General features: G+C 41.3%; 1 protein-coding gene across 1 annotated transcript in view; it reads left to right on the forward strand.

Annotated features, from left to right (window-relative positions):
• The first annotated feature begins 960 nt into the window (after nucleotides 1-960).
• The window catches only part of MINDY4 (MINDY lysine 48 deubiquitinase 4), an 82391-nt gene continuing 70259 nt past the window's right edge, over nucleotides 961-13092 (forward strand). The window contains exons 1-5 of the mRNA XM_056338046.1: nucleotides 961-1235; nucleotides 3366-3485; nucleotides 4986-5194; nucleotides 8976-9234; nucleotides 10271-10689. Of these exons, the coding sequence (XP_056194021.1) occupies nucleotides 1173-1235; nucleotides 3366-3485; nucleotides 4986-5194; nucleotides 8976-9234; nucleotides 10271-10689 (1070 nt within the window). The 5' untranslated portion in view covers nucleotides 961-1172. The remainder of the gene's footprint in view (nucleotides 1236-3365; nucleotides 3486-4985; nucleotides 5195-8975; nucleotides 9235-10270; nucleotides 10690-13092) is intronic.

Raw genomic sequence — 13092 nt, forward strand, 5'->3', positions numbered from 1 at the left:
ACACTTGCAGCAAAGGCACCTAACCACATACTAGAATGCACTAGTAAAAGCACAAATGCCCCTCTGTGAAGCACTCCTGAGGTCACACAGGGAATATTTTGTTTTATTTTCCTTCCTCCACTGTTCAGTTTAAGACAGATGAAGTGGATCACATACAGCAAGGCACCAGTCAGGCAATTAAGGGGCTGAAGCACACAAGAAGCAACTGAGAGGGCAGCATATGCTCAGCCTAAACATAAAAAGAACAGGTAAGGCTCTAGATGTTATATGCAGCTATTGAATGTTGGTTAAAACAAAGATAGAGCCAGACTTGCCTCAGAAGGCACAGTTAAAGGGGGTGAGACAAAACAGTCAGTAACTGTAGCAAGTGAAATTTTAACTAGATAAGGAAAATAGCTTCCCCACCCAAGAGTGGTCAACTATTGGAAAAGGCTGCCCAGGCTGAGCAATCTCTATTCTGGGACAATACCTTTCAGTAGAGTACCCTTCTATATGACCTCTGCAACCTAAATCAGATCCCCAAGCCCAAAGTGCTATCCACCACAATCTCAATTTAGCATATTGTATTACTGGCCAACATAGGTGTAGGCTGAAAGGAAAGACTTAATTGATGAGTGCTCCCACACTAGATGTTGCCAGTATGACAGATTAGGATTAATTTAGCAGCTGGATTGATTGTTTGTTTTACACCTGAGTGTAATTTTCCTAAAGAAACATACATAGTTAAAAGCTGCATTAGCACATAGGTAATAGGTTGCAAATAACTATGTATGCCTCTTTAAAAAAAAACACATACATATATCAGGAAACTGTCTCCTCTCTCAGATTTGAACATTCCTTTCTCTAATTTTATTTAAAACAATTACTGAGATGCTTGCCGTAGTGTTACACCACGAGCTCTTTCAATTTTAAGTCTATCATCGGCTTCCTTCCCAGGGGGAGGAGTTCTCTCTGCTTCCGATGACATGGTCTCCACAGCAACGTACCTCCAGCAACTGGACTGCACACAGCCCTGCCGCTGCCAGCCAGCCCGCCGCCGCCCCAGGACTGCAGGGGCTGAAAGCCGCGCCGAAGAGCTGCAATGCTGGCAGACTTGCTGCAATGCTGGCAGACTTGAGTGATTTGTTAGACGAAGTAAAGAATACGCCCCCTAAGCACACTTCGGGCTAAACATGGACAACTCCTTTGTGGAAGAAGTGGCTGCATCACTGGTGAGAGAATTTCTCAGTAGAAAGGTAACTTGTCTTGATTTTCTCCAGCTAGTACAAATGAGAATGACACATGAAAAATATTACGTACTAAAAATTGAGGAATGCTGGGAGGGGGGACTTATTCCTGCCTTAAAGCAGCTCGACTTTAACAGTAACAAGCCTGTCGGGTAAGTATCTGCACTACATTTCCCACAATGCCTTTTTATTGCGGAATATGGAAGCCAGCTTCCTCCGTGTTAGAGAAAGCCCGACTCTTACCCACACACGCCTGCAAAACCCAAGATTAAATCAAGTATCAGTTTCAGGGTTTCTTTCTCATCAATTCCCTGTCTTGCTATTGTCCTTGTCTTTACAAGAGGCATACAACACTTCCCAGGACAAATATATGTATAAAGTCAAAAGGTACCGGTTTTAGACAAACTGGTAACAGGTTTTTTTGTTTGTTTGTTTTGGTTTGGGTTTTTTGTTGGTTTTTTTTTGGGGTGGTGGTGGTGGTGGTTTTTTTTTCAGATTTCAGTCACAGTTTGGCAGACAGCAGATTTATCTGGGGGGAAGGGGATGGGCACAAGGGGAGCAAAAAGGCCATTGTACTTTTCACAAACTTAGTGTTATAAAGGAAACTTTGTACTGTACATAGGTGTGGGGAATGTGTGACTGAGCAGAAGAAAGGGCACCTTCACATTTCCAGGTGAAAGTACCTACCACCTTGTATTACATTTAATCCTAAGGAAATATTGCTGATGTCCAGCCCAGTCAGTGCCCCAGTGTCAGGAACGCATTAGCCTGTATCAGAAATTAAACAGCCACCGTTTTATTAAGTGCTACATAAACCTCCATTTCCTTCATCTGCTTTGCATCCAGTCTCCAAATGCACATTTTCAATGTTTGCAAACAAAGCTGAAACATTTGCCAGCAATTTCAGATGAAGAATTCATTATTTGTCATTTACTACTAGAAGTATGAGGCTCAAGTCTCTCAGTTCAACTGACTGCAAAGATCTTTCAAATTAAAGACATTTACGTTTCTGAGTTAGATACCTTTAAAGGTAAAACTGAGGGGTGGCAGGGAGGGAAGCAAAAAAAGAAAGGGAATGACCTGCTGGTAATGCTGGTAAAACAGACCATGCAGCTTACAACAGGAACTTATACTTGAATTGCCACATCTGTTTCCTATGATACCCTCTGGAGTCAAAAGAAGGCACCACTAATAATCCTTCAAGCTTCTGGACAAGTGTTCCCCTGCTTCCCCCACATACTTACTACGTATCAGTGCCAACTGTGGTAACAGTCCTTTATTCACCACAACTTGTCCATAGCTCCCTAAATCTGAGCCAGACAACCCATTCACAGAAAAGGAAATCCTTTAACACTAACCCTTTCATGGAAGGAATCAGGACTTTTTTTCTCTCAAAAAGGTGGTCTGGTGTTATACCACTTGAATTAGTTTGGGATCTGTCTCTGCCATTTCACAACAGATCAGTCTCTCCCTCCAGAAAGTGAGATGCCCATACATTTAGTTTCTGAAGTACCGATGTATGCTGACTACAGATTAAAAGTACCTGAGGAAGTTTGAAGACCCCAAATCAGATGATTGCATGGAGATCTGACTGATTTCCAACCAGAGACTGATCAGAATAACTTCAGCTCATGATAAAGGTTCTGAACCCACTGAGAGCTAGATGTTCAGACTTTGTAATTTCCCAAGTCAGAAGCACATTTATGAAAAGCTTTATCACATCTTCATTGAAAAAGCAAACACAGTATTTATGCAACTATTTGTACCAGAAGACCAGGTATTAGCAGGGGCCTTCCTGCAGACCAGTCACTCTTATGAGGCTATTTAGCAGCTGAAGTCACCTGCATAGAGATTTTTTCTTTTTTTTTTTTTTATTTTTAATTATGATTTTCTTTTTATTCTTCATTCTTCCATGTTTGGTAATTTCCATCTCACAAACAATATAGCTACCTTAATTATTTTCAGATCTGTGGGTAATAATACAAGATTGTACCATTTAAGTATAGGTTGTAAGGGTTCACTTGTTACTAATTACTGCCATCCAGAAGTTTCACATTACATCCAACAAAGTCAAGAATAAAATACTCTGTAAACTGTACTGTCTCACGTACTCCAAAATCTGACAATTTTCCTTCTCAGGGTTTGAAGAAAACCATCACTACCATGGACCGAGAGCTTCCACGTTCTGCACTTAGCATCAGTAACAGGAATGAACTTCGAAATGTCCTACATCTGCACTCCTTGTACAAACAGAACAAGGTGGGCAAACAGATTATGTTCCCCAAAATGTGGTATCAGATATCATGAAACTAGGCCAACCAGATCAAGACTAGTGTATGTCCAAACTTCAGAGAACTCAAGCTCGTGTCTAGTGCAGCATTGCTGTGGGAACACTGACAGTTCTCTGAGGAATGGAGAGCTTAACATTTAGGTGAGACTGCAGCTTGTGGGATGAAGCTGAGGACTTGGTGGTTCATGAACCCTTGTTACAAGATGCAACCTCCAACAAACCAGGAGCAGTTACTTTAACACCATTATGGCTAGATTATTCAAGTTTGGAAGTACCCTTCAATGCCCATTTCAACTTAGAACATTGTATGTTGTAACATGGCAGGTAAAATTACACTTCTAGCACTTATTATTCTTTGAAATGTAATACAGACAGCAGTATTTGATGACAGGGACATTGATGGACAATTTCCATTTTCAGTTCACTCATGACTTAAGGCACCATGATGCTTTTGGTAAGCATCATGACACTATCCTGTAGTAAGTCAGTTCAAAAAAATCTGCCAGTGTAGTTGCATCACTATAGCAGACATTGTAACATTTTTTACATAAGCCCTAAACTTCTGTCACATTTTTTTTTGTGTGTGTGTGTTTTGTTTGGTTGGTTGTTTGGTTGTGTTTTTTTTTTTAAATGACATTCTCATGTACACAGGACACATTTTCAAGAGCACTGTTGAGAAACAATATAGTAAGTGAGGTGGAGTGTTGTCCTGTATCTCATGCACACGAACAGAGTTCTAGAGTCCATGCTTCACACCGAGTTGTCATAAAATAAACCATGGGTATTAAAAATACTTGCAGTTCATTCTATGTTTTTCTCAGCTTGACCAGGTAACATTAAAAACAGTGTATTCCAGCAGTTACCAAAATGTGCAGTGTTTAGCTGAAATCTCATATATTTTCGAGCCACTATGCAGCTTATCGGCTGTATGGTACCATCACGTTCCCAATCCTGCAGGGAGTACAGCAGAGCCTGGCCGCGGTGTCTCCACTCCGCTCCACCCTCCACTGCTCCTCTAGGACAGCAGGGCGTGTGGTTTAGGGAACTGTGGTGATGTAGATTCTGTGCATGCCAACCGTCCGAAAGCCGATAGCTGTATTTTACTCCCCAAAGCCTTCTATAATACTACCTTCTATTAGGACCCAATTTTTCTCTAATTCCGCCCCTCTCAAAGTGATTTTCTCACAAATGGGGATAAGGAATGATTGTAACAGGTCATTCATGTATCATGCTTACTTCCTCTAATGCAGCAACACCTTTGAGCTCTTGACATTGTCCAACTGACATCTTCCAGTTATCTGGAAGGTTTGTACAGTTACAACTGGGATACACCCAGAGGCAGCTAACTCTGTAACGTAGTTAATATGTTCAACTACTGTATGGTGTGAAAACCACCCTATTTAGGCTGCAGGTAAGACTGACAAAGAGTTTCGAAGTCATCAAGAACATTCATTTTTCTTTTTGGATAGGCAAAGGAGAACCCACTGAAAACACTTCTTGAAATAATTACTAATTACTTCCTTGAGCACCGTGGGACTTCCAGAAGCATTGGTTCAAGTTCTGCTCTATCAACTCCTCAAAGTAAAAGCTCAACATCTCATCCACCCGACTACTTGGATGAAGATCATGTACGTGGGAGTGCCACTATGCTCGATGAAAGCGGAACTCAAACCTACAGGTACAGTCTTACTTATTTTTGCTTCGTCTAATGACTTTTTTCTTTTAATTAAATAAGGGAAATGGTGTTAAAAGTTTTATCATTTATACCTTCAGCTATACTATCGTTTATTAATTATCCTAGTAACACAAAGCTTAAATTTCCAGATTGAACTCTCCTATGCAAACCACCCCTCAAAAAGGCTTTTATGTTCCCTACCAATTACAAAGCTTGATAATCCAAATGACATTTTTCAGTCACTGAAGCAAACAGAAATCTGAGCTTGTATGCCTTGAAAATTGGAAAGACTCAAATTGAAGCATGTTGTAATGTGAAAAACTATAGGCATATTCATGCCTTACATAGTCAAAAGCAAGGCCCATTATCTTAAATTCAGTATTGTTACAGTGTAGGTTCAGTTATTTCCATCTTGCAAAACACCTGAAACCAGCATGTAACTGAATCTTCAATTACATTATTGCCTCAAGCTGGAGGAACAGCCCTAACTGTGCTTCAACAGAGAGCTTTTACAATGGGCACGAAAGAATAATTCACCATCGCAGCCTTGACTCTCGGGGAATAAATCCCAATTTTATTCCTCATCCTACACACAGCATGCTCCAAGTAGCTATATCTGAGTGTCAGTACTTTGAAAGCCCCCAGAAAGTCCTTTCTTATAGGGTAAGAGAGCCAAGATTTTGGAAGTTGATGCTAGCAGCTGAGAAGGAACGTTTGAAAAGGAGGCAGTGCAAAGACTTAGTTGCTTCTTGTTCAGGTACAGGATCTTTTATCATGTTGTTAGTGATGTTCCCTCTCCCTGTCTGATCCTATTCCTCCTCACGCTGCCTCAGAGCTTATACCTGCCTCACTGCCCTAAACCCTGAAGTTGTCCCATTCCCCCAGCGAACCTCCCCAGCACCTGCTGAGCTTTTTTTTTTTTTTTTCCAACAGCAAAGCTTTCTCCTACAGGGGAATGCACTAACACCCCACTGCGACAGCTATCAGCGGAGCTTCACAGCTACTAATTAAGCCCCGAGACCCCCAACAAAATGGCGGCTCTCCCCTCAGCCCGCAGTACTTATAGCCCGCCAGGCGCACGCGCACTGGCAGTCAGCGCGTCCCGCCACGGCCCGCCGAGCTAGGGGGGGCGGGGGGTGACGGCAAAGCGAGTGCTGGGCTGCTGGCCCGGAGCGGCCGTCATCGCGCAGGAAGTGCTGCGTTATGGGGCCGCTCTGCTTTACGCTGGAGGGTACTCTATGGTTTTAATTCGTCACGGGCGGGAAAGACGTGTAGTGCGAATGAGTTGCACAGCCTCCATCACCACAGGTGTACCCGCACACACGTACACACTCACTATATACACATCTCTGCACACACACACGCGAGAAGAGTTAAAAGTAAAGCCCCACGTGCAGAAGCAACATGTGTGGGTGGTGGGAGGGAATGGGGATGGCACCAGTGCTATGACGAAGGGCCAGCATGGCACAGGTGTTGGCCCTCAAGGACTGAAGAATTTCTTCACTGAAAGGGTGGTCAAGCATTGGAACAGACTGCCCAGGGAGGTGGTAGGATCACAGTCCCTGGAGGTGTTTTAAAAACTGTAGGTGCAGTGCTTAGGGACATGGTGGCCTTTGCAGTGTGGGTTAACGGTTGGACTTGATGGTCTTAAAGGTCTTTTTCAACCTAAATGATTCATTGAGTCTAAGTGTTCCCCACCCCTGGCCAACAACAGGGTGGGGGCCAAAAATGTCCAAGTAAAGGAAAAGTGGAAAGCAAAAACCGAAATGCCCAACCCTTCATATGTATGAGCTTGGAAACATTACCCAGCCACACACTGAAAGCTGCCAGCTCTGAAGAGGGCAAAATCCTGTATTGACTTGCAGGCTTCCATCTAAATCCTGTGTGATTTTGTGTGTATTTTCTTCCCTTTGTGAGCACCCACCTCGCCGGCCGTGCCCTCCCGAGGCGGGGGAGGCCGAAGCTGGCTGGTGGCACAAGGGAGGAGAAACAGCCGAGCGGGTGTGCCAGGGGAACATGGCTTTTGGCGCCTGTCCTGATGCGCATCAGTATTTGTAACTGATTTTTCTTTCAAAACCAGCCAAGTATCTGGCCCTTGGGCACAGGTAGGCGCTCCTAGGCAGGTAGCTGCATTTTTCCCTTGGATCAGGACCTGTCCCAGCCGTTCCGTGGGGCAGCATTTCTGTGACATGGCAGTGAGAAGAGGCTGCAAAGTTGCCGTAACAAGGATTGTCACGTCGGCAGGTTGATGGGTTGGCTCAACCACATCCTATTTCACCCCACAAAGTGAACCGGTGAGAGAAACACCATGGCAAAGCACAGCTCTGTGATCCTCCCAGCCATTTCCATCCCCTCCAGCAAGGAAAAGTCAGGCATTACCAGGTCAACCAGCCAGTGCCTGAAATTAGTTTTAATTTAAACTACCTGGATAATTTTTAACAATGCTTTCAGGAGTGTAGAGTTTAATTAGACAGGCACTTTGCACTGGTTCCTTGTTAAAGAGTCTTCAGCTTACCTTTTGAAGTGTTTTTGAATGTGTGTAACAGTTAAAACAGCGTGTAAGCTGTCATGCTGTACTCTTTGGCACTGAGGGGTTACATGGTCCTAGGTCAGGAGTAACAGTCCTCAGAGTTCCTAATGTTCCCAGAGACTGATCATGCTCCCTTCAGTTTACATCTGCAGCGTGCCTTCACAACATGAGACATAACAGTTCAAAAAACAGTTTTTAACGGAACATTTTTGTGGTACAACTCATGGAATTGCTTTACTATGAAAAAGGTTGAAGGAAAACATCCTAGAGTGAAAAACAAGTTAAAAGACAGTTATTGTAAAGAAAGCTAGCATTTTCACATTACACTAAATATAAATTCACATTACACTAAAATAAATATAAATTTATCAGCTCACACAAAAGAGGTCTCAGTGAAGTGGGAACTACTCAATAAAAGAAATTTCATTTAACAGTGATCTAGTATTATGCAGAGAGTGAAACAGATCCTGATGAAGAAAATCAGACGACTCATGGTTTCTTACAGGCTCAAATGATAACTCTTTTTTTTAGTAAGAAAATGATTTGTTAAAAGATATTCTAAAGAAAGAAATGCATATAGTGTTGTACAAATGGTGTCACAGACCCAGGTGAATCTCACTTGCTTTTCAGAAAAGTTTGTTTATAGTATCAAATATGTGTAGGAAAAGAGATGCAAATGGTGAACCGCACCTTGTGTTGCTACATGGAGGACCAGGCTGCAGAAATCGGAAAACGTCAAATGAGAGCACTGTAGCAACCTATTATCAATGAAAAGCCCAAATATAAGAACAGCTTTCTTTTTGAACTAATATAAGTGTTCTACATTTGAACAGTGAAAGGGGTCGGTAGAGTCAGTCTAAATTATAACAGAGGATGTTAGCAAAAGTGTTAACAAATTTTCAAACTACCAACCAAGCAGATGGAGAAGGAGCAGGAGCTGCTGGTGGTAGCTAAGGACCTGTCTGGGATGATATATATAGTTTGCTTTCTGTTATGATACGGTACCTGTCAAAATACGTAAGCATAACATTAAAGTGTTACACATATTATAACCAATAGTGATGCATAATAATGATACTGAAATAATGTCCTGAAGACATAGATATAGATGTTTAAGTGAAAAGTGATCGTATTTAAGTACCATTGCTAGATAATAACTTGACAGCAGTGCTTTAATTGGCCAGACAGATATTTTCCCTGATTTCTTTGTGCATTATTTTGCTATTTGAAGTTTTGCCTTTTTCTTCCTTGTAGATACGATGTTGAGAATCCACTTGATAAAATCCTTCCATCCAGAAAACATCAGCACAAAAGTGAAAAATGCCACACAGGGACAATACACAACATCCACTTACCCTCTGATGGGGATAAAAAGTTAAAAGATAGTCGAGAAGATTTAAAAGCAGCAACGATTTCTGAGGAGCTGAAATCCACAGTGAAGGAGAAGCCAAGGCCCAGATCTGGTCTCTTTGTCAAAGGAATGATGGCTGGACCAGTAGCAAGTTCACCAGAGGTGATTTCCAACACTTACAAAGTATTTGGCTTGGCCATGGATTTTATATCTAACCTTCTGTGATAAAGTTGTTTACAAGTAATATTAAACTGACTTCTGCATGCTAATCCATTAATTCTGCAATCTGAAAATATGTGGTAAGTTAGGGAAGAGGTTCTGCTTAACAAACTGTTTCAGATATAATCACTACATGCAACTACCCCCTGCATGTTTCTGATCTTAGGTTACAGAATTTCTTTATAAATCATTTCTATTCTTGATGTCTCTTGAGAGATGGGATTTTCCATTTTCCTAGGAAAATTGTTTTTTTACTTTAGCAGTATCTATAGCTTTCAAAGTTTTCTTAGCTATGGGTATCTGTTTTACTGGTTTTTTTTTTTTTCCCAAAGCCCCACATTTAATCAGTAGCAGTTTGGAGTTGAAAATTACTTTCAGTTAGAAATATGTTTTTTAATTGGTCCAATCAGACCATATTCCATCCATAAGTTTTCAAACACAGTTCTGCAATCATTGCCTCTTTTTTTTTTTCCCCCCTTCATGCTGCTTTTATATAGCCAGGAATGTTCCCTGTGTAAAATAAGGCTTGTAATAATGAGAAAATGAAATATTTTAAACATATCATTTAGATAATACTGAAGAGAATATGGAAGTTAAATGAATTACTTGGATTTTTCTAAATATCTCTGATTTGAAAATATAGACTAGGTACGTGTGGTGGGTGTTTCTTGTACAGTCTTTCCTGTAAAATGTCTTATATGATTTTGTTTCCTGACTTGGGTACAACCCCAAAATTAAGCTTTTAGGAGGTATTTCTTTGATGTTCTTGGGTAGAAGAAAGCAATTTTTAGCAGTATACAGCATCTTCAGTACTTTTCAAATTTTAAGTAAAAGCGTGTGTCTGTCTTATTACTGATTTTTAAAAAAACTGATTTACTATATAACCAATCACTAATAATAAATTGCCTGACTTTGCTTTTCATGTTTATTTAAAGATGCTCAAAGTTTAATCTAGGGTTTTAATGGCACTTATTTCTAGGATCTGCAAAAAAGGAGGCTTTCAAAACGATCCACTAGCATAAGCAGCACAGCACGGTTCAAGGGTGAAGAACATGTAGAAGATGACCCAAGTGTCCCAAGTACTGATTTTCAAGAAACCAAAGGATCTTCAACACAAGTAAATATGGAGTTTGCATCAAAGACTATATCAAGCTCATACACAAGTTCAGCCTCAGAAAAACTAAGACATATCCCCAAAGATACAGATGACTCTTTTGCCAGACTGCTGTCTGAAAGAGAGAGGACCAAGACAGAAGAAAGAAAACCGGTTCCAAGCTTTGGTACAGACAGCAGCGAAAAAAGCCTTAAAGTGAGTGCAGCTCACAGACATTCAGGGACTGGAAAGGAGAAAAGAGACAGATCCCTCAAGAAAAGTGAGAGTCGATTGTCAGGCCATAGGTAAGAATATTTATAAGAATATTATACTAAAATATTGAGGATATCTTATGGAGGACTAGGAGCGACTGAGATACACCTCCTGATTTCATTGAGAGGAAGCAGCTGGAAGAGGTGAAGATTCTGAAAGGCAGACAAGTTGATTTAACTTACTATCTTTTGACATCCCAAACCACTCAAGACTCCTATCTTGGTCAGTGGAGAGACCCTAGAGGTGCTGGTTTCTCTTTTACTGCAAAAGGGAGCTAGTTAGTATTTCAGACTTAGACTGCTTGGACATCTAAGCAGTACAGGTGACACCCACCTGTGGAGGTTATCTGCAGTTTTCCATGGAGACATTGCTTGCTCCTTAGGAAACAGTGTTGATTATATTTAAATATTGCAGTAGTACATCCAGAAAACCTCAGAGGATAATATTAAGGAGTACCAACCAAGTGCATACATATGTCCACATGGTTCAGTGCAGTGCTGTGTTGAGATATCCAAGCCATGCCCAAACAGGCTGGTTTAGCTACCAGCACAGTGCTGTACCACGTGGAGACACTGCGGGGTGTCTTTAAAGCAGAAGAGCCTGTGTCATTGCAGTATTTAGCCAAATTAACGTCCTCATGTACCATAATGCTACAGCCACACAGTCTCAAAGTATTTTACTCAAAAGTTAGCTTAGGTTTGTTTTACTGTGCTGCATTGCTTCACATTGATATAAAAGGTTTAGAAAAGCCTGCTTCTGTTAGCTCCAAATATGTATTTTTGGCTTTTCTCTGTCTTACACTCTTAATTTTTTTTCCTGTGCAAAATTTGAGTGGGAGGCATGGGGTTTTGTTTATTTGGGAGTTGTCAAAGCATTAGGACCCAGACTGCCACATGTGAAAGCTAGCTTTGTAGTGGGGCTGTGACTTGATTTGGATTTTCAAATGCTTCAGGTTCAGTTATCCATCAGTTTAACCAGTATGGAATTCTGAACCACTGAGGGTGCTCTAGGTCTGAGGAGTGCAGAGCATCTCGTCCCTGTCTGTGCACATATAAAGTCTGCATAATAAAACCTGCTGTCTCATTATCTAGCCCCTCTCCTCAGCAGCTCTCAAACAACTTCAAGCAGGAGGTATCACTCTGCCCATACTATGGATGGGAAAACTGAAGCAAGCAGAGAGCAACCTGCATGCAACAGGCCACCGAGCATGTCAGCAGTAAAATAATGTATAGGGCTCAGGCACCCTGAGAGTTGGTCTTGTGCAATCTCCAGTGCTAGAGGTGAGCATGTGTTATAATGGGTAGAAATGTTTTCAAGTTTATATCACCTGCTGCTCCATAAACTAAGGCACATGCCACTTCTTTGATCACTACTCCTTTGAGGAGAACCTGAAGCAGGTAAAAGGAGTGGTTATGTGCCTTAGTTTATGGAGCAGCATTCCCTTCTGTGGGCTGTAAAGTAGTATTTCTGTTTTACTAAATATAACAGCAGCCAGGTTTGCTGCTATTTTTTAAGTGCTGAAAAGGCTCATTAATATGCTAAAACTACAACCTCAGATTTTTAAAAATTATTATTACTATTTTGTTTCCCTGTTTAATTACCTATAAACCTTGAGACACAGTATGTGGAGGGCCTGTTGAGATCATGAGGAAACAGTGATGTATTAGGTCTTTCCACACTTATGTTAGGGGTACTGGGAGCTAACAAACTGAGGATCTAATGGGGTTGCAGATGGGCCAGGAGTGGCACTCACTTCCTATCTGGAACCAAAAAGCAACTGAAAATAGCCACCAGCATTTAGTTAGCTAACTTCATTTATAAAACATTATTGAGTAACAGACCAAAGTACTACAGTCTTATGTTTTAAAATCCGAAAGAGGTCAGTTCTCCATTATGTACTGTACTGGAAAGCTGAGCTATGTCAGGTAATGGCTGAACTCAGGCATTACATGTCCAGATGTTGCTGGACTGGAAGTGGTGCCTGCAGATCCACCTTTGATGTTCTGCTTCCAGAAGGATTTATTAAGTCTTGCATGTCTCTGTGTGAATGCAGAAAGCCAGATCCTAAGTCGCTGGGGAAGCAGAAGCAATGGAATCTGACTCCATTAAACTCTTGTTTCATATGACTTGACAAGAATGTATAAGGCAGTGCTGACCCATCACTTCACCCTTTCCAGTTTCAGGATGGTTTCTTACCTCATTTTCAGAATGCATTGAGGTACAGAACACAGCTTCAGTGGGCTTTTGACAGCTCTCCAACAAAGCTGAGAGGAGCAAGTGTATTCCTGGTATTTGATAATCCATGAATATATAGTACCTTATTTATGAGTGTCAGAGGCATATTGGACTGGATAAAATTCTTTGGGAAGGCACTGTCTGATCAGGAAATCTCTTGTACTAACTTCACTCAGCTGTAGTTGGACGTGCTGACACTT

This window comes from Falco biarmicus, chromosome 4 (assembly GCF_023638135.1).
Source record: "Falco biarmicus isolate bFalBia1 chromosome 4, bFalBia1.pri, whole genome shotgun sequence".
NCBI lineage: Eukaryota > Metazoa > Chordata > Aves > Falconiformes > Falconidae > Falco > Falco biarmicus.